Below are 21766 nucleotides of genomic sequence, written 5' to 3'. Positions count from 1 at the left end.
TGGCCTGTGACGATGATTGAGGCTGCAGGCATTTTCCCTGTGCTTGTTCTGTGTGTTTGGGTACGGACACTGACGATTCGCACTTCTCCCTTGCTGTTGTTTTCCACGCCCATTGTTGGGGTTGTCTTTACATACAGTTTTCAGGTTACAGAATGTTCAGCGGGACCATAATGAATTTTTTTTTTTTTTTGACAGCAGAGTGGACAGTGAGAGAGAGAGACAGAGAGAAAGGTTTTCCTTTTGCTGTTGGTTCACCCTCCAGTGGCCGCCGCGGCCGGCGCACCGCACTGATCGGAAGCCGGAAACCAGGTGCTTCTCCTGGTCTCCCATGGGGTGCAGGGCCCAAGCACTTGGGCCATCCTCCACTGCCCTCCCGGGCCACAGCAGAGAGCTGGCCTGGAAGAGGGACGATCAGAACAGACTCCGGCGCCCCAACCGGGACTAGAACCCAGTGTGCCGGCTCCGCAGGCGGAGGATTAGCCTAGTGAGCTGCGGCGCCAGCAACCATAATGATTTCGAGGACCGGCTGCTGAGTCTCATGGAGTCGGCGATTGTTGCTTCCTTATTTTGGGCGAAGCATGAGGACTCCTTTACCTGCGCGAAGCCTACCTGAGTCATGTTGGCTGGAAACAGGATTATTTTTACTGTTTTCTAGTAGCTCAGATGTGTGTAGAAGAGCGTGTATGGGAGCTGAGTACCTAAGGCAGAGACCATGGTGCTGTTAACTTATTGCCTCTCAGCCGCGATTTCTTCTCCGCCCAGCAGTGAGACACAGAAGCTGCACCTGCGTTCACTGGTTTTCTGCTGGTGCAATACCAAGCTCTGCCAGTAGAGGGTGTAGGAGACGCACTAAAGCAGAGCTGAAGAAGGGATTTTGGAATTTGTTCTTCCCACAGTGCACCTGCCGGCGCGTTGTGAGAGCTTTAGGAAGATTTTTATGTCAGCAGGTTTTGATGTCAACATTGAAGTGCCTTCCTGTTCAGCAGCCAGCCCGCAAGCTCCCAGAAAGCTGCTTTCTGTTCCCTAGGCGTGGCCCGTTGCACACAGCATAACCTGCACCGTGCACGGAGTCCCACATCCACCTACTCGGCTGGCGTCTGAACCCAGCACTGGAGGCCCCTTCTTCAGGCATTCTCCCCTTCAAGGGCGACTGGCAGCTTCCTACAATTGCTATTCCTGAGTCTTTAGATTCTGTTTTATCAGATCTACAGTTAATGATTGTTTGCTGCCTAATTATCCCACGTATTAAAAAGGTCCGATTCCAGGTCCAATAAAATTGGGTGTTGAAAACAGTTAATTAGAACTAGAAGGATGGGGCTGGCACTGTGGCGCAGAGGGTTAAAGCCCTGGCCTCAAGCACCGGCATCCCATATGGGCACCAGTTCGAAATCTGTCTGCTCCGCTTCTGATCCTGCTCTCTGCTATAGTCTGGGAAAGCAGTAGAAGATGGTCCAAGTCCTTGGGCCCCTGTACCCGTGTGGGAGACCTGGAAGAAGCACTTGGCTCCTGGCTTTGGATCGGTGCAGCGCCAGCTGTTGTGGTCATCTGGGAAGTGAACCAGCGGATGGAAGTCCTCTCTCTCTGTCTCTACCTCTCTCTTTCTGTGCCTCTCCTCTCTCTGTGTAACCCTGACTTTTGAATAAATAAATAAATAAATCCTTTTAAAAAAAGGAATAGAAGGGAACTTTTTCAACCTAGCAGAGGACATTGGTGTAAAACCCATTGGATGCAACACTGAAGGACAGAGCTTGGCCCCGCAGTCAATAAGGGACAATGATGGCTGCTTTTGCCACCACTATTCGGTATCGTCCTGGATGTCCAGAGCAAATAGGCAAGAAATAGAAATGAAAGGTATCTAGTCAGGGAAGAAAAAGCAAAATTATACTTAGGAATGACAGGACGCTGTATCCTCAAAGCATCTGCAAAACCTAGTAAATTGGCCAGCGCCGCAGCTCACTAGGCTAATCCTCTGCCTGTGGCGCCAGCACCCCGGGGTTCTAGTCCCAGTCGGGGTGCCGGATTCTGTCCCGGTTGCTCTTCTTCCAGTCCAGCTCTCTGCTGTGGCCCGGGAATGCAATGGAGGATGGCCCAAGTGCTCGGGCCCTGCACCCGCATGGGAGACCAGGAGGAAGTACCTTCGGTACTTCGGATCGGTGCAGCGTGCCAGCCACAGCACGCTGGCCGTAGCGGCCACTTGGGGGGTGAACCAATGGAAAAAGGAAGACCTTTCTCTCTGTCTCTCTCACTGTCTAACTCTGCCTGTCAAAAAAAAAAAAAAAAAAAACCCTAGTAAATTGAGCAAAGTTAAATAATCCAAGACCAACACACAAAAACTGTTGTTTTAAATACACAATAGCCATGAACACTACAAAAATGGTATTGAGAAGACAATTTCATTTATAACAACATAAAGAGGCCAGCACTGTGGCATAGCGGGTAAGGCCACCACCGCCTGCAGTGCCAGCATCCCATATGGGCACAGGTTCAAGTCCCAGCTGCTCCACTTCCAATCCAGCTCTCTGCTGTGGCCTGGGAAAGCAGTAGAAGATGGCCCAGGTCCTTGGGTCCCTGCACCCACGTGGGAGTCTCGGAAGAAGCTCCTGGCTCCTGGCTCCCAGCTCCTGGCTCCTGGCTCCTGGCTTCGGAACAGTGCAGCTACAGTCGTTGCAGCCAACTGGGGAGTGAACCAGGTGATTGAAGACCGCTCGCTTGCTCTCTCTCTCTCTTTCTCTCTCTCTGCTTCTCCTTCTCCCTCTGTGTAATTCTGACTTTCAAATAAATAAATAAATCTTAAAAAATAACAGCATTAAAAAAAGAACTTACACAGGAATAAATTTAACCACAACAGAGCAAGACTTGTACACTGAAAATGACAAGCTATCGAAGACCACAAAGCATTGTTGAGAGACATTATGCAAGACCTCAATAAATGAAAAGGTATCCTGTGTGCATAGACTTGACAACTTAGTGCTGGACACATAAAATCGTCTATGTTTATGGGATGCCAAGAGCTGTTTTGACACACGGGTACATGTGTCATGTCCATTCAGGGCAAATACAACCTCCTCCACTGCTTTCCCAGGTTATTAACAGGGAGCACCTGGGACTCCAACCGACACCCACATTAGATGCCAGCACTGTAGCAGGCTTAGCCTTCTACACCACAGCGCCAGCCCCAAATAAATGCATCTTTAAAAAAATAAAAAAGATGCCCCCTTCCACATTTCCTTCACCAGTGATGCGGTCTTCACAGAAAATGTCACTTGGTAAAAGTCTCTTCTTCCAGATAGATGTCGAACTCCTTAAAAGTACTTGAATATCTCTCAGAATATGGAGCAAGACATATTACCGGGATACAATGATGTTGAAGGGTTGGGGCATGCGCACCGATTACACAGTAGGGCTGCTGCTTGTGCGAATTAGCAGGAGAACTCCACACCTGTCCACCTGCGGTACCCTGCAAGCTTCCCCATCTGAGCCTCTCTGCAGTTTTTTATTTTCTCTCGGCATCACCCTGACAGCCTCGAGCCTACAGAATTGACTTGAAAATTTTCTATGAAGGAAAGTACTATGATCTTTATTAGCTCTTAAGATAATAAGTGCTCACGTGTGTGTGTGTGTCGGACCGACGTGGTTTAGTTTGTCTTTTGATTTTGTCGCTTTGGGAAGCACGTGGGTCTCAGAACTTCGGCGCACATTTGCCACCTGTGCCAGAGTCTGGAGCGCGCGCGCCCTCCAGCGCAGAGGCCCGGGAGAACTACATTACCCAGAATCCTTGCGCAGAGCCCCTGCGGCGCTAAGCCAATGGGGGCCCTTGCAGAGGGACGCTTGGGCACGTCCAGGCGGGACTTCCGGCGCCCCTGCGGCGGCGGTCCTTTTGGTGACTCTTGGGTCGGTCCACCTGGACAGGGTCTGAGCTCTTGGTCCGGCCCAAGGTAAAGGGAGCGGGAAGGCGTGAGCCGAGGCGTCGCTCACGGTGCATGGGGGCGGGTCTGTGGCTCGGGAGGGCGACTCCTCGCGCGGGGCAGGCTGGCGTCGGGGTTTGGCTGGGTCGCCTGCTCTTGCCCGCTGAGGCTGGTGCTGCGTCCCCTGGTGCTGACCTGTCCGATCCCGCCACCCCCTGGAGCCCCGAGTGAAGGCGGCTGCTCGGGGCACTGCAGCCACAGCTCTCTGTTCGGGCCAGTCCAGGGGCGGTACGGGTAGGTCCCCTGTTTTTGACACGCGGAGTGATGAGAGATGTCCCTTACAGAGGGACCAGGGTGTGCAGAGCCTGCGGATGCGACTGGGAAGCGTTTGGGACCCGTGAGCAGATGAGCTAATCTGAGGGCACTGGTGGCCCCGGACGGTTGTCATCAGAAAGACTGGATCCCAGGGACGATTTTAAAAGGTTCCCGAAGGTTACTAAGAAGCCGGCCGACTGGGGATAGAAGGCAAGGGTGACTGACGAGGAGAGGAGAGACGGGCAGACAGGAGGCGCAGGGTGACAGGAAACATTGTTGCGGGACCGGAGTGGCGATGCAGTGGTGCACAGATCTTTGAGAACAGAGAAGGTACCCCCCCGCCTTGGAGTCACCACACCCCGGTTTAACTTAGGGAGAAATGGAACAACCACTCGCTTCCACATTAAGGGATCAACGTTCCTCTAAAAGTGTTCATGTAAACACCGAACTGTGGGAATTTAGCAAGTTAAATTTGTGCATGCAATGCAAATGTGGTTAACACCATAATATACTCCCAGAGCCGTACGTGAAAACACTAAACATCACAGTATTGCATCCTCATACTTTCAAAGACCCATCGCATGATTTACACTGAAAACATTGACAGAAGACTTGATTTTGTGGATAGTGATAGAGCCTACTTAGCACTCGATGCGTAATTACTGATGCATTCGATACCCGTTCCAACCCCAGGATGTGGGTGCCATTCTTAGGTCCATTCAGTGAAGATAGGCACCGGAAAGTTGAATCCTTGTTCTGGGTCACATAGCAGGTAAGAGGTCGCACCAAGGACTGAAACCCAAAACTTGGTCAGTTAGCCTAAGGTCACCTTGCAGGGCATGATCAGGCGATCCCTTGGGGCGCAGCATGGGTGCCTTTCGCTCACAGTCTCACTCTTCCCTCAGGTTTCCATGGCTTCAGATGCGTTCACGAACCACGCACAGGTGAGTAGATAGTGTCCCCCTTCCATACCTCCCCATGACCCATATGGTCTCCTGGATTTATCCTGCTACTGCTTGTCTGCCACATTACTCAGTTTGGCCTGGGGTAATGTGTCATCAGACACCTGATCTGGCATCTAGGCTAGTTTCTGGCCACCTGTAGAATGTTCTGTGGCAGGTGTTGTAGGCAGAGGGTCAGCATGTGCCAGTGCACAGTGGTGAGACAGAGCTGGCAGGCGGCTGTCACGGGCCTCTGTATGTCTTAGAGGACCTGCGAGCCAGGATGAGGGAGTCAGGCCTGGAGCAGGGGCCCAAGGACTAGGGCCATCCTCCACTGCCCTCCCGGGCCACAGCAGAGAGCTGGACTGGAAGAGGAGCAACTGGGACTAGAACCTGGTACCCATATGGGATGCGGGCGCTGCAGGCGGAGGATTAGCCAAGTGAGCCACGGCGCCGGCTCCTGGATTTGCTTTTAAAATATATCCAATCAGACTTTGTGATCGAGAGATGGATGGAATTTTGACCCTTGCAGCTAGCAGGAAGGAGATGCCATCAACTGAGAAGGGGAAGTCAGTTGTAGGCGTGAGTTTCAGAAGAATTATCAGGAGGTAGGTTGGGCTATGGTCCGTTTGTGATGTTCCAGAGACCCTGAGTGGAGTGAGTGAGTGGACAGCTGGACACACAGCTGGAGTTCAGGCAAGAGGTTCATGCTGAGGACAGCACAAGTTGGTGACCTGTGTGTGGCCTGGGGCAGAGCTGTGAGTCCCATTTAGGAGGCGACATCTTCAGGTCATGGTGACCATGTTACTGGGCACCTGCCTAGGGTTGGTGAATGTCACAGAGAGGTAACGCCAGAGAGGTGGCTGTGGGGTTTGAGGTGGGTATGGCAGATGGCCAGAGCTTCCCAGGGGCGTGACCATGGGAGGACAGCAGTGATGGAGGTGACATGACAGCCCAAAGCCTGCACTTACTCCCCCTTGTCAAGGCTCACCAGTCCAATGGTGACCATTGGTGGGGCTGGAGAATTTACTTAGGCTTACAAATAAGCTCAGGGGCCAGTGGGAGAGTCGGTGACGGATGGGCGGCCAGGGGAGCTGGGCACTGAACGAGGCTTTGATGGGAAGAGGACAGCTGCGATAGGGGAGGCACAGCAGTAGAAGAGGGCTTAAGGTATTGCCACCTGCATGTGAGGTTGAAGCAGGGGCCAGGACGAGGTGGAGAGGTCTGGACAGCAGGGCCAGAGGCCTTCCCTGGCCCTGTGGGCTGTCAGATGTGGGACTCGGGATGGAATCACCCTTACATTTCCCAGTGTTTTCTGGGTTCTCCCCGGAGCTCAGGGAGATGCCCATGGTATACGCAGGGCATGGACAGTGGCAGTGAGAATCCAAATGTGCGTGATTGATGGTGCCCAGAGGGATGTGGCCAAGGGAGAGCGTGAACTGAGGCTCCCAGGGGCTGGGCCCTAGGAGGTGAGGGAGGACGCTGGGCCCGTGTTCGCTGGTACGGGAGGCATGAACTGGAAGGCATGCCCAGGGGAATTCGTCAGTCCCAGGGCTCAGCATTTACCTGCCCACATGTCTGCAGTTGATGTGGGGGACACAGCGAGGGGACTGTGGTGCTATCCGGCCTCCGCCTCCCGTGAGCCTTCCTGAGAGGAGGATGGGAGGGACTGGGTTTAGGGAGCCAGGGATAGAGAGGGCCCTGGGAGAGGGGCTGCTTAGAGACACTGCTGTGCCCGTCATGGTAGGGCAGGGTGACCTTGGAGGATGTGGCTGTGGACTTCACCTGGGAGGAGTGGCAGCTCCTTGGCGAGCCTCAGAGACTCCTGTACCGGGATGTGATGCTGGACAACTTCACCCTGGTGGCCTCGCTGGGTAAGTCCCTCACCCTCGCAGCGTCCGGGCTGGGCTGGCCCCTCCTCCTCTCTGCAGGGCTCTCTCTTCCCTTCCCACAGCCGCCAGTGGATCTTGCCTCCTTCCTGGGTCTTCTTCCTAGGCTTCAGGCATTCCTCACCCTCTCCCACGGAGCCCCAGCGTCTGGTGCCCTCAGGCCTTCTAGGGAAGGATATGGGGGCCCGTGGCTTCCACTTGACGTGGCTTCACCTTGTCGGGGGACCGTCCGGGATTGCCGCCCCTCTCTGCCCTTTACTGCACCCTCCTTCCTCCAGCTGACGCTGCCTCTTGCCCCATGTCAGGAATCACAGGCGTCAGCTGGAGAACCGGTTTTGGGGGCAGTGGGCCGATCCTAGAGGACGTTTCTCCAAGGTTCTTCTTGTAATACTGGTTGTCACTCCCGGTGGGCTGGGTGCTCTGGCTGTTGGTGTCCATCCACTTAGCTGCTTTGTCTTTCTCTTAGGATTTGCTTCTTCCCAGATCCGTGTAGTTGTCCGGCTGGAGGCGGGGGAAGGCACCTGGGCGCCTGGCAGGGCAGGCGTTGGGCCAGCTGCGGCACTAGGGACTTGGAGGGGACCTGGCCCTGGTAAGCGACAAGGCAGGGATAGTTCAGTGTCAGGGCTAGGTTCTCCTGGCACCCAGCACGTCTGCCAAGACAGGTCCATAACTCATTTCAGTCTCTCCTTTTCTTGGCATTTTCTCCACTTACCCCTCCTGTTTGATTTCTGACCAGAGCTAAGCACACCCCTCTTGCCTGAAAGTCTGCCCCGTTCCTGCCCACCTGTCGTGCTCTCCAACAAGGAGCTGCACATACCGCGCTGTGAGACGTGCTCCGGGCCTGCGTCGTGCTTCGGCAGCTTCTCGGATACGGTTGGTTTTCCCAGATCTGGGCACAGCCTTCCGTTCAGGGCTCCCAGGTCAGCCGCCGAGAAGCCCCTGCTGAAAGCCGTCGGCAGATCAGCGAGTCAGGCTCACAGCGCGCCCTTTGCTGTACTGTGTTCTTGTTCCTCCCCAGAGCCCCCAGTGGTGCAGTGCTGCCGGGCTCGGTATGGAGCCTGCCTCAGCCCAGCTGCGGCCGCCTCATCCTCCCAGGAGCCCCGTGTGTTCGATCCTGGAGTTACAGAACAGGCGTCTGCATGTATGGCAGGCAGTGTTTCTCTGCTTTCAGGCTGTTGGTTTCGGATGGAGAATGCCGAGGCGCCTTTGCAAGCAGTGCCGCGGATCAGGACTCCTGGGTCAGGTTCGGCCGCGCACACTGCCGAGCCATGTGGGATGTGTGGCCCGGTCGTGAAGGACGTTTTGCTCTTGGCCGAACATCAGGGGATTTGCTCTGGGCAGAAGCTTCAGGCATGCGGGGCGTGTGGAAGACAGTTCTGCTTCAGCCTAAGCATCGCTCAGCATCAGGACGGAGAGGGGCTCCCCAGCGGGGAGGAGGACGGGGCGTCACCACTTACGGGCTGCAGAGGCCACCTGTCAGAGGAGCCCTTTCTGTGCGGGGACGATGGGGAGGACCTCCTGCCCCACCCAGGCCCTCTGCACAACCAGACCGCTGACCTCCGGGGGCGTCCGCCCAGAAGTGCAGGGTGCAGCGAGGTCGTTCCCACTGGCAACGGGCGATACGGGTGCCGTGAATGCGGGAAGGCCTTCAGCCAGCAGCACCGCCTCGGCCAGCACCAGAGGGTTCACGCTGGAGAGAAGCCTCATGCGTGCCGCGAATGTGGCAAAGCTTTCAGACGGAAATGCAGACTCGTTCAACACCAGAAAATCCACGCCAGAGACAGGAGTTACGAATGTACGCAATGTGGGAAGTCCTTTAGACAAAGCTATGGCCTTGTTCAACATCAGAGAGTTCACACGGGGGCAAAGCCTTATAATTGTGTAGAGTGTGGGAACTTCTTTGGCTGTAAAACCACCCTGGTTCGCCATCAGAGAATCCACACTGGAGAAAGGCCGTATAAGTGCACAGAATGTGGGAAATCCTTTAGACAACGGTCTGGCCTTATTGGACACCAGAGAATTCACACAGGGGCCAAACCTTACGAATGCAGCGAGTGTGGAAAATTCTTCAGCCGCAAAATCACGCTTGTTCGGCACCGGAGAATCCATACCGGAGAAAGGCCTTACAAGTGTGCTGAATGTGGCAAGTTCTTTAGCCAAAGCTCTGGCCTGGTCTCACACCAGAGAGTTCACACCGGTGAGAAACCTTATGAATGCGCCGAATGTGGTAAATGGTTTAGCCACAGGTCTAGCCTCAATTTGCACCAGAGAGTGCACACTGGGGAGAGGCCTTATGCGTGCAGTGAATGCGGGAAAGCCTTCAGTCTGAAATTTACACTTCTTCGACACCAGAGAACCCACGCGGAAGAAAGACCGTATGAGCGTAGTGCACGTAGGAAGTGCTTTAGCCACAAATCCAGCCTCATTCAACATCGGCAAAATCATGTCGGAGAGTGTTGAGCCAGTGGCCTTCCCTCGCTTGGTACCAGAGGGTTCGCCCTGAAGAAAGGCCGTGGAATACAAGAGTGTTATCTGCTTGGTCAATGCATGACGGCAGAAAAGCTCTGAGAATAGAGTTGTGAAGTGGCCGTCAGCCAAAGGCTACACCTCACACCTGTTGTGCAAGCCGCAGTGTGTGGGGAGGCTTCCGGAGGTGCGTTACCCTGTCTGACCTGCACGAGGCCCTTCCCTGAGTGCTCTCCCTGCCGGTGCCAATGGCAGAATCCATCTCCTATGTACCATCCGGTCGCCCTGTGAGCGGAGGGACGGCCAGTCTTTTACTGTGTCCCCTGTAGGAAACCACAAGTGGCGTGAGGCCATCACAGTTTACCCTGATCAGCTTAACACACTGATGGGGTTAATAGAATTGGAGCCAGCAAACCAGAAGGCATGTGCCTTATCCAGTGGTGCTTAGAGAAATATTCTGGTCACTATAGCTGTGAGGGATTCGGGTATTCAGGTATTCTTAGAACTTCCAGATTTAACGTCTCCTGTGGCTCAGATCACTGGTAGGGCAAATAATCTGAATGTTTTCTGAAATGTCAAGACTGTTTGGGTTGCTTACTTCAAGGTCATTGCTATACAGGCAAGAAAAAGAAACCAAGAAAAGTGCTGGTTGTCTAGGCATGTGACTTATTTAGCATCTATTGCTTGCTAGGCTTTGCTTCCATTGGTGTAGGGCTGTCCCTTCCAAAGGAAGAACATATTTTTTTTTTAAAGATTTATTTATTTATTTGAAAGAGTTACACAGAGAAAGGAGAAGCAGAGAGGCAGAGAGAGAGAGAGGTCCTCTATCCAGTGGTTCATTCCCCAGTTGGCCACAATGGCCAGAGCTGAGCCGATCCGAAGCCAGGAGTCAGGAGCTTCTTCCGGGTCTCCCATGTGGGTGCAGGGGCCCAAGGACTTGGGCCATCTTCTACTGCCTTCCCAGGCCAGAGCAGAGAGCTGGATTGGAAGTGGAACAGCCAGGACTTGAACCAGCACCCATATGGGATGTCAGCACTTCAGGCCTGGGCATTAACCTGTGCCACAGCACCGGACCCCCAAAGAAGAACATATTTAAGATGTGTTTGCCAAATCATCTCATTTTTCAAGAGAAGTGAAGGACCCAGATCTCCATGTTGAACTGTTAAAAAATTTGTTTTATTTATTTATTAGAGAAAGAGCCCCCATCTGTTTGTTCACTACCCAAATGTTTGCAGTGGCCCAGGGGCAAAGCTGGGAGCTGAGATCTCAACCACGTCTCCTAGGTAGGTGGCAGGAACACAACTATTTGAGCCATCAATACGGCCTCCCAGGGTCTGCATTGGCAGGAAGCTGGAATCAGGAGCTGGAGCCAGGGAGTCACCCAGGTATTCAGATATGGGACATGCATCTTAACCACTAGGCAAAATGCCTGCCCTGAACCATTTTTTTTTTTAAAGACATTTATTTGAAAGGCAGAGAGTTACAGAGAGGCAGAGAGAGAGAGAGATCTTTCATCTGCTGGTTCACTCCCCCAAATTGCCACAATGGCCAAAGCTGGGCTGATCTGAAGCCAGGAGACTCTTCTGAGTCTCCCACATGGGTGCAAGGACCCAAGAACTTGGGCCATCTTCCACTGCTTTTTCCCAGGTCATAGCAGAGAGCTGAATTGGAAATGGAGCAGCCGGGACTCAAACTGGCACCCGAATGGGAAGCCAGCACTGCAGGAGGTGGCTTCACCCGCTACACCACAGTGCTGGCCCCCTTGAACCAGTTTTTGAAGGCTCTATGTAGATGCAGTTGATGTTCAGTGTGAAGAATGATTTTTAGGTATCCATGCAACCTTCACCACGGTCATGATAATGAACAGATTTCTCAACCACAAATTTGCCTCATCCTTTACAGAAATCCCCCTTTATCCAGTTTCTTTTTTTTTCTTCCTTTCCTTTTTCTCTTGCTGTATGTCTCTTTCTTTATTTAAAAAGATTTATTTATTTGAAAGAGTTACAGAGAGAGGGAGAGAGAGAGGGGGAGATCCTCCATCCAGTGGTTTATTCCCCAATTGGCTGCAACAGCTGGGCAGGTTGAATTCCATCCGGGTCTCCCACATGGGTGGCAGGAGCCCAAGCACTTGAGCCATCTTCCATTGCTTTCCCAATTGCATTAGCAGGAAGCTGGATTGGAAGTGGAGCAGCCAGGGCTCAACCCAGTGCTCATGGGATGCTGGTGTTGCAGGCAGTGGCTTAACCTGTCATGATGTGGGACCCCCACAGTCTCCAAAGTTTTGCTGTGGTGAATCATAGTCAAAAAATACTAAATGAAAAATTTCAGAAATAATTCAAGTTTTAAATTACTTTTATTAGTTTTTTTTTTTTTTAAGAAAAAGGTTATTTATTTATTAGAGAGAGAGAGTGAGAATGAATGACATAGATCTTCCATCCATTGATCGACTCACCAAATGGGCACAGTAACCAGATCTGGGCTAGGCTGAAGCCAGGAGCCTGGAACTCCATCCTTGTCTCCCACATGGGTGGCAGGCCCCAAGTGCTTGGGCCATCATCCACTGCCTTCCCAGAAGCATTAGCAGGGAGCTGAATTGGCAGTGGAGTAGTAGGGACATTGTGTGTCCCTATGGTACATTGTTAGAATTGTTTTATTAGCTATGTTTGTTAGTACATTGTTAGAATTGTTTTATTAGCTATGTTTGTTAATCTGATATGCCTTATTTATAAGTCAAAGTTTGTCATATGTATGTATATGTAGGAAAGGCCAGTTTGCTTATATACATGGTTTGGTACTGTCGACATCCACTTGGTACATACGCCCTGTGGATGCAAGGGGACTACTGCAGACTTTTTAACTTTTCTAGAATTTTATGTGAATGGAATACCAAAATATTGTTCTAAAGAAGTTTTTATTTTTTTTACACAGTGTAATTATTTTGGGATTCCTCCATGGTCCATGTCTGATTACTTCATTGTTTTAGTCTAGACTAGTATACTCGTGTGGTTATCCCACAATTTGTTCTACATATCTGGTAAGGAACATGAGTTGCTCCCAGTTTGGGATTATTACAAATAAAGTGGCTGTGAACATTCACATACTTGTCTTGTGTGTTAATAGCTGGGAGACAAAGGCCTGAGTGTCTCATTTCTAACCATGGGATTTTAATTTCAGTTGTGACAAAGTGATGACATAGGCCAAGGTTGAAGAAAAGAATTTATTACCTATAGTTCCTAAGAGAAGGGGGAACATCACGTCACACAGGGCTACAGAGAGCACCCTGTTGGTCAGGAGGCAGAAGTGAGCAAGGGGAAGGCTTAGGCCACAGCTTCTGCGGGAATCCCACAGGAAAGACGTGGAAGGGCAGTTTGTAGTGAGCTGGTTTGAATAAGTTAGCTGGACTTTGGGCTGAGGATTGCTCTTGTTACCTGATAATTGCTCCTGGGATGCTTTAGAGCAGAGCGTGTGTTGGCTTAGTGTGAGAGTTAGAGAAGCAGTTGGGGCAAGAGATTTGGGATTACTGATTGCATAGAGTTGTGTGCTACTAGTCAAGCCCTGCGTTAGCTTGAAGAAAGGATAATGTGGAAGGGGCAGTCTGGCCAGCTCGCTCAGCTGTCAGAGCATCAGAACTTAGACATAAACACACGGGGTCAGCTGGTGTGTGGATGTTTGTCTCTTTAGAAACTGACAGACTGTTTTCCACAGTTTCCAGCGGTGTACTAGAACTTTGGTTGCTTGCGAGGCTCACCAACATGATCTAATGAGTTTGCCATTCTCATTAGATAGATAGTGGAATTTCTCTGTGATTTTATTTTATATATTCCCTAGTGACTAATTTGAGAATTTTTAGTTTTGCTACTGCCATCACTACATCTTTAAATATGTATCTTTTGTCCATTAAAATATTGAATTTTGAGAGATCTTACTAAATATTGGATACAAGTCCTTCATTAAATATGTGATTTGTCAATACTCTATCGTGTGACATTTTAAAAAATTTCTTGAGTGTTTCCTATGGCAGAGGTGATTACTGTTGATGAAGTTGAACATGTGGATTTTCCTCCCTTTTAATTAAGCACTGTTTTTGTGTGTGTAGGAAGCATTTATCAAGCTAAAATTTTCCCTTTTGTTACATAATAGAAGTTTCATACTCCTAGGTTTATAATCCATTTTGTGTTAACTCTTTTATACTGTATGAGGTTTGAGGCTGGAGTTGTTGTTGTTGTTGTTGTTTTTTTAATTTTAAATGTGGACACTCAATTGCTCCCTGTTGACAGTACTATTTACTGAGTTGCTGTTGCACCTTAGTTGAAATTCATTTGATCTTGTATATGTTGGTCTGTTTATAGATATTTTTCCTGTGTATTATTGCTGATTATCTTAAAGTTTTACATATCATAATTGTATAATGTATCTTCAAATCAAGTAATGTAGTATTTTAAATCTGTACCTTAGGAAGAATTTCTTGTCCTTATCATTTCCATATGGATTTTAGAACTCTCTTGTCATATTCCTCAAAAGTGTTGTGTGATTTGGATCGGGAGTGCATGGACTATATATGAAGGGACTTCAGCAAGTTCGTGAAAGAGTATAATTGAAAGATAAAAATGTACGCCTTATTTCTCAACAAACTCTATTAGGGTCAAGACACTGTTGTAAATGATGCTACAAGCCATTAATCTATCCTACCCCCCCCCCCCAAAAAAAAAAAACAGTTCTGGGAATCCAGTCATGTCCTTGTAGTCTTCTTTTGTTTTGCTTTACATTGTTAAGACAAGTGGGTGCCCTGTCAAGATATTTGAGGATTAGGAACCCAAAAGTCAAGAGGAACAAGATCAGGACTATAAAGTGATGCTTCATGATTTCCTGTCACAACTCTCAGCAAGGGTGGGTGCTGTGGTCAGTGGGCTAAGCTGCTGCTTGGGACACCTGTATCCCTTACCAGATTGTTGGTTTGAGTCCTGGCTACTCTGCTTCTAATCCAGCTTTTTTTTTTTTTTTTTAAGATTTATTTATTTGAAAGGCAGAGTTACAGAGAGGCAGAGGGAGAGAGAGAGAGAGAGAGAGAAAGTTGTCCATCCATTGGTTCACTCCCCAAATGGCCACAACGGCTGGAGCTGTGCCAATCTGAAGCCAGGAGCCAGGAGCTTCTTCTGGGTCTCGCACACGGGTGCAGGGACCCAAGGACTTGGGCCATCTTCTACTGCTTTCCCAGGCCATAGCAGAGAGCTGGATCGGAAGTGGAGCAGCCAGGACTTGAACTGGCACCCATATGGCTTTACTTACTATGCCACAGTGCTGGCCCCCAGCTTTAATTCTGAAACATCTGGCAGACAGCAGTTAATGGTCCGAGTGCTTGGACTCCTGCCACACACAGGGGAGACCTGTATGGAGTTCTGGACTCATGACTGGCTCAGCCGTGGCTGTTGCAGGCATTTGGGGAGTGAACCAGAATATGGAGTGAACCAGAATATGGAAGAAATTCTGTCTCTACTACTCTGCTTTTCAAGTAGATGAAAATAAACATTGAAAAACTCTCACCAGATTGCTCTTGGTTTATGAGAGGCATGAGTAGGAGCATTGTTGTGGGGGAGAAGGACTCTGGAGAAGTTTTCCCAGGCATTTTTCTGCCAAAGCTTTGACAGTCTCAGAATACGTTCACGGTAAGCAGATGTTATTGGTCCTTGGCCTTCCAGAGCGCCAACAAGAAAAATGCTTTAATATCCCTCCCCCACCCCCAAACTGTTGCCTTGACAGTTAGTCTTGGCTGGTTCACTTTTGTTTTGACTGGATTAGTTCCAACTCTTAGTAGCTACTGCTTTGTGCTGTGTGTTCAGGATTATATTTGTAAAGCCATGATTCATCTCTCGTTATATAATTTGAAAAAACGCTTTAGATCTTGATCCCACTTGTATAAAATTTCCATTAAAAGCGCTGTTCTTGTCTGCAGCTTTGGCACCCATCAAGCCGAAAGTGTGCCCAACCTTTTCAGTCGGAATTGTGTAAGATGAGCCTGTAGAGGTATTTGGTGCTGGCAGTTTGTTTCTGCTGTTAGTCGTTGGTCCCCTTCAGTTAGGGCACGGAAGAGATGTTTCCTCCCAAATTGATGTAGACGGTCTGCCAACATTCTTGTCCTTTGCTGAGATGCGTGATCTGCTCTATCTCATTTCTTTGGGGCAGTCTACATACATTTTTCACTCTCCTACCCAGTCTTCACCATAGATTTGATGTCTAGTCTTGTTTCAAGTTTTAGCAGAATTCATGTTGCTCTGATGGGGCTGACGTCATCTTTCCTAATGCCTCAAAACCAGACCCTGTGTTGACATGTTATAACAAGTTAGCTGGAGTTTATTTTGGTGACAAAAAAATTGAAATCCATGCATAGTTTTTCATGTGTGCTTTTCATGAACTATTTGAAGACCACTTTATAAATCAATTTGAAGAGAATTAACACAGTAACAATGTGGAGTGTTCCAATCCATAAACATGGTATACCTCTCCTTTTATTAAATCTTTAGTTTTTCTGAACAATCTTCTATAGTTTTAGTTGTACATATCTTGCAATCTTATTTATCTTCATGTAAGAGATGTGTTGTAAGCTCTGTAAAGAATACTATTTTAAAATTTTCAACTTGATAATACATGGAAAAACAGTTTAAAAAAATAGCCATCTTTATCCTGTGTACTTTATGGCTTATTTATGTAGTTTTCCTTGCAGATTCCATAGATTGACACTTTTGTTGCCTATAAATAAATACAGTATTTCTTTTTAAAAATGTTCTTGTATGAAAATAAATACTTAACCAAAAAAAAAAAAAAGGATAACTTAAGACACAACTTAGTTTCACACGGAACACTGGAAAAATATGTTTCACAAATGGGGCACTAATAGCAACCAAAGCAATGACTCGAGTAGGAGCGTAGGTTGGTAATTCTGGGAAACAGTGTCATCGTGCAATAAGGTCATAGGAGGGGACACACTGTGCGTCAGCCATTGCAGCTGATGTCATGCCTTCAAAGCTGGGGCTGCTACAGGGCTTACACGCCATAGCCCCCGGCCTATCAGTGGAGACGCACTGCCTAACGAATATCCTACCTGGTTTCTGACAAGAACATTCAGACACATGGTGTTTAATTGCAACAGTAAATAATTTAAATTTAAAAAGAAAGCAGACAACCGACTCATGCAGCAACAGTAGTCTGACGTCCATCGCCCTTTGGACGCCGGGCTGGGTCGTGGGAGGGGGATTCTCTCCCGGGGTGAGGGCCCCTGCCTTGGGAGCGCTCACTGGAGTTCAGTGTTTCAAATCCTTCCGGGGCATGTACGGACCCTCGAAGGACCGTTATTAGCACCGTGGAGTTGACGCGCCCGCACGGACTTCCGGGAAACGGCCCTGGTGGGCGGGGCAAAGCTGGACAGGCTGCAGTGCATTCTGGGAACTGGAGTCCTGGAAGGTGGGCGCTAAATACTCACGCCCTCCTGACCCGGACAGCGTGGCTGCCGGGCTGTGAACGAGAGGAGTCAGGGACGCCTGCAACTACCCAAGTGAAAAATGTACTTGTGAGCGCACGGATGAGCCCGAAGACCTTGTCGCAGCCGCCTGACTTTCTGGGAAATGTAGTTTCGTGGTCGGAGCGCCACTGTCCTCACAGCAAGCCGACTGCGTGCTACGATCCCGGCTGAGCCGCTGGGCGCGTCGCCTCCGCAGAGGCTCTTGGGAGGTGTGGTTTTCCGGTGCGCGAATGGCCGCCGTGCCGGACGCGGAGGACTCTGGGAAACTCGCGCGGCCGTGGGCGCCGCTCCTGGCTAGCCCCGCGGTCGTCGGCGACCCGGCGCCGGCTCCTGGGATCTGGTAGGACGCCGGGCGGTGTGGTTCCCGGGGCCGGCGTCCACTCACGAGTGAGACACGGAGGTGCCGGCGGGGTCCCTCCCGGGAGTCCCGCAGCTGCGGGTCACGGGAGGCCGGCGGCGGGCGGCATCACGGGGGACCTCGGGCAGGACCGTCGCCTCTCCGGGGCTGCTGTGGGGCGCTCACCCCTCAGAGCCGCCGTGCGCGGGACGGGGCGAGAGAGCACGCGCCCACGGCGGACGCCACAGACGGTAGATCTGATGTCGCCCACTCGTGACCCCCAACAGATGAGGGGTGCAGCCTTGTCGCCGTTCAAGATGGAAGTTGGGATTCCGTGGGGGTGGTGCCTGACGTTGTGTTCTGCGCGTGTGCCCCTGGTGTGTGAAGGGTTGCTGTCCCCGCAGGGGGCGACCCACGACCTGTGCCAGGACACACCCGCGAGTTCCCGGGGAGGGGACTGGCGCCCCAGTGCTGGCACAGAGCTGCAAGATAAGCCCGACTTTTGATCACTGTTTTTTTGTGTGTGTGGTTTTTTTTTTCCCTTTATTCTGTCTTCTCAGAACACTGCCCATTCGTAAGATAAGAGCTTGGATTGCTTGCATTTTTGGAAATTGCAAAGTGATGTTTCAGGTGAGTCGGTATGCCCCCACACCGTGGGACACTTGCTTCCCTGGGTCTTGGGTGTTTGCTTTGCCTCCTCGGCCAGTCCTCACTCTGTGGCGGCCATTGACGGACCGGATCTCCCGCTCCCTTGGTTGTAAGAGAGGGTGGCACCTGCCAGAGAGCGCCACGGTACTGCCCTACTGCCCTAGCTTTCTGCTGGAAGACTTGCTGTAGAGTCTTGTGCCCAAAGGAATTTCTTTTATTACAATTCAGAATGCAAACTTAGAATTTGAGGTTATTTACGGTTGCCGAAGCTGTATCACGTGGTCAGTGGCTGATGGGGCAGGCTTTCCGGTTGCCCACTGGATGTCTGGAATTGTCCTTGATTCCTCCTTTTTACTTGGAAGGCCCGCTCAGGTACTGTCTTTGGAAATACTTAGGACCTGCCCACTGGTCTCCGTCACTGCCTTCACTGCTGCTGCCCTGGCCCCAGCTCCCTGCGTCGCTGCAGGAGCCTCCTGGGAGGCTCTCCTGCTCTGCCCGCGCCCGCTCTCTGCTCGGCACAGCTGGTACGGTGATCCCGTGGATACGTGGAATGCTGTCGTTCCTCGGCTGAAACATTTCAGCGGCCTTTTCTCAGAATAGAAGTCAGAGTTTCTCAGTGATTATAAAACTTTGTATAATTAGGCTGTTGCCTCTCTAATCCCACCTTCCTTTTCTTTCTTTTTTAAAGATTTATTTATTTTGAAAGTCAGAGTTACACAGAGAGAAAAGGAGAGGCAGAGAGAGAGAGAGACAGAGAGAGAGGTCTTCCATCCACAAGTTCACTCACCATTTGGCCACAAGAGCCAGAGCTGGGCCAATCCGAAGCCAGGAGCCAGGAGCTTCTTCCGGGTCTCCCACGTGGGTGCAGGGGCCCAAGGACTTGGGCCATCTTCTACTGCTTTCCCAGGACATAGCAGAGAGCTGGATCGGGAGTGGAACAGCCGGGACTTGAACGGGGACCCATATGGGATGCCGGCACTGCAGGCGGCGGCTTCACCCGCTACGCGAAAGTGCTGGCCCCTCACTTTCCTTTTCTGTTCCAGCCATGGCCTCCAGGTCTTGGAAGCTGCTGTGCCCGTACTATCTTTTTGGAATATTTTTCGCCCAGACATGCACAGACCTCACTATTCCCTTTGTGTCTTTGCTCAGTGGTTACTTTATAAGTTGTGCTTCGCAGAAGTGTATTTGAACTTGAAGTCACCCTCCCTCACCTGCTGCATGGTTGCGTTTCACAGCACCTGTCACTGACTGGCTAATAGGTTCAGGGTGTGCACGCGCTCATTGTTTGTCTCCTGCTGGGAGCTTGTTGATGGTTCTGTTTTCAGTGCCTGCAGGGATACTTGGCACAAAACAGATGTTGTGCGAGTAAAATTGGTGACCAAAACAGTGGAACAGAGTCATGGGGTGGCAGGTAAAACCTACACCGGAGCGGGCATGAGTCACGGACGTGCATGTTGGGCAGTCCGTTTTCTTGAGAAAATTAGATAATTAGAATGGAAAAAATCTTGTTTGAAAAAGTAAAAGCAAAATCATTTGTTGATTCATTTCCTAAACTCTTATGAAGTATCTGTTAGGAAAATCGAGTTTGGGTTGGGTGTATGCTGACATGCAGGACTTGATGGTCTTGTGCGAACTTTTTATGCTCCGTGTGTGTGCTATCCTGTGTAGTAGCCAGCAGCCCCACGTGACTTGGGCTGTGGCTGTTAGCGGCCGAGGAACTGAATATTAAATTTTTATACTTTGAAACATTTTAATGATTTAAGTTTTGTAGGTAGATTGAGGAGTGGCTGCTGCGTGGAGCAGTCAGAACTGGCAGAAAAGTAAGAGAGCGTAAGATCTGAAGGGAAGTGCTAGGACAGATTTCGCAAGTTCTTCTGGGAACAAAGATGAATGAACACCTGAGGAGACCACCTAAGGCTGCCCATGCCACGGAGGGGGATGCAGGTGGCCGCGTCCCCAGGGAATAGGCAGGAGCTGGGTTTGGTGGCCCACGGCACCAGGGAGGCAGAGGCAAGAACACACTCACACGACCTGAGAAGACACCTTGAGTGTAGTGGGTAGGCCCACGAGGATCTCTTAAGGATCTGCTCAAATTTCCTAAAGGGGTGGTTGGTTCTCAAATACGGGTGATTTTCTTCCCCTTTGGTTCCAGTATAAGGGCCACTTGGTCATGTCGAGAGGCATTTCTGGGTTTTTTGGTTGCCATAACCAGGATGGCGGTGGGATGGGGGTAGAAACCAGGGATGCGGCTAATGCACAGGACAGCTCCTACCAGCCAGGAATTATGCAGCCCCGGATGTCAGAGGTGTCAAGGTAGAGGAACCCAGCTCTACACAGAGAGCAGAGGGTATCTCATGAGGGGCTGTGGATTTCCTTCTGCAAGCTGTTAATGCAGTGACGTTAGTATATGTTCAGAACAGTGTTAAGTAGCTTTGCGTTTGTGGAATGAAACTTTTATGCATTTGACATAGTGTTGAGTTTTTAATTTGGTTTATGAGATGACATTTGTAGAAGCTAATCATTTAAAAACCATTATGGAAAGTAGGAAAAGATATGATAAGGCTGGAACAACCCTAATACCTGGGAGAGTGTACATATGAGCCAAAAGTAAAAAGGAATTTTCTTCCCTACTAAAAGGTGGAGACACCCCTGTTTTCTCAGCGCATTTCTTTGAAAAGGACTAATGATAGAACTGCCCCTCTGAGGCATGTGCAAATCTTTCTAAAAGCTGCATAGGTCTCTTGCCAGTTTTACTGGTTTGTCAAGCTGTTCTTAAGGCCCTTGGGACCAACGTTTTGAAATACAAACATTGAGGAAGACAGTACTCCCCCCCCTCGTGTGTGTGTGTGTGTATGTGTGTGTGTGAGAGAGAGAGAGAGAGAGAGAGAGAGAGAGTGTTTAACCTAGACTCCTGGTTCCCAAGTTGAAACCACCTGCTTAACATAAAGGGACTATAAATCTTATTTTTTCTTTGAGAAATAAAGGTGATTGACTAGCATGGTGGCCATTCCAGTTACAAGGAAGTGTAAGTAGCAGACTGTGCTGTGAAGCCTCTCACCTGAGGACAAGTTACCTGGACAACGCGCTCCGTCTGCTTGGTTCTGTGGACGGAGCTCGCGTCTGCTTGCCGACTCCTCAGTGGCTCGCCCCTGTGTTCGTGCTCGTTCAGGGGTGCGGCTGTTTACTTTCTGCCCTGCGTCTGTGGAGAGGGCTTTCTGCAGCGGCAGGGCATTTGATGTTTCAGTATTTCCCCAACTCCTGACAAACGCAAATCACCCCGTTTGAAGCCAAAGACCTCTGTCACTAGTCAATAGCAACATGTACCAAAATGGCAGTGGCAGAAGGGGCAGGCTTTTGCTGCGGGCTTTATTTATTTATTTATTTGGCAGGTAGAGTTATAGACAGAGAGAGAAACAGAGAGAAAGGTCTTCCTTCTGTTGGTTCACTCCCCAAATGGCCGCTACCGCTGGCGCTGTGCCGATCTGAGGCCAGGAGCCAGGTGCTTCTCCTGGTCTCCCATGGGGTGCAGGGCCCAAGCACCTGGGCCATCCTCCACTGCACTCCCGGACCACAGCAGAGAGCTGGACTGGAAGAGGAGCAACCAGGACAGCATCTGGCACCCCGACCGGGACTAGAACCCGGGGTGCTGGCGCCGCAGGCAGAGGATTAGCCAAGTGAGCCACGGCGCCGGCCCCTGCTGTGGGCTTTTGATCCCACTTGGGATGCCTGGATTCAGGTCCTGGCTCAGCCCT

General features: G+C 50.4%; 1 protein-coding gene across 17 annotated transcripts in view; it reads left to right on the top strand.

Moving 5' to 3' along the window:
• Positions 1-3787: 3787 nt before the first annotated feature.
• Positions 3788-21766, top strand: part of LOC149120848 (zinc finger protein 302-like) — a 28326-nt gene continuing 10347 nt past the window's right edge. For 4 of the 17 annotated variants that reach the window (XR_016224913.1, XR_016224914.1, XM_089319539.1 and 1 more), the window contains exons 1-2: positions 17229-17369; positions 17927-17996. Coding sequence is in view for 15 of the 17 variants with exons in the window: in XM_089319539.1 (XP_089175665.1) it covers positions 17988-17996 (9 nt within the window). In the remaining 2 variants the exon portion in view is untranslated. Of the gene's footprint in view, positions 3936-5125; positions 5165-6908; positions 7036-7516; positions 7640-8221; positions 12613-17228; positions 17618-17658; positions 17744-17926; positions 17997-18409; positions 18539-21766 lie in introns of those variants that run through there. The other 13 variants (XM_089319534.1, XM_089319535.1, XM_089319536.1 and 10 more) reach the window with 11 other exon arrangements.

Source organism: Oryctolagus cuniculus, chromosome 18 (assembly GCF_051225735.1).
Source record: "Oryctolagus cuniculus isolate XC-2025 breed Fujian yellow rabbit chromosome 18, ASM5122573v1, whole genome shotgun sequence".
Taxonomy (NCBI): Eukaryota; Metazoa; Chordata; class Mammalia; order Lagomorpha; family Leporidae; genus Oryctolagus; species Oryctolagus cuniculus.
This window is presented reverse-complemented; position numbering and strand designations above follow the sequence as displayed.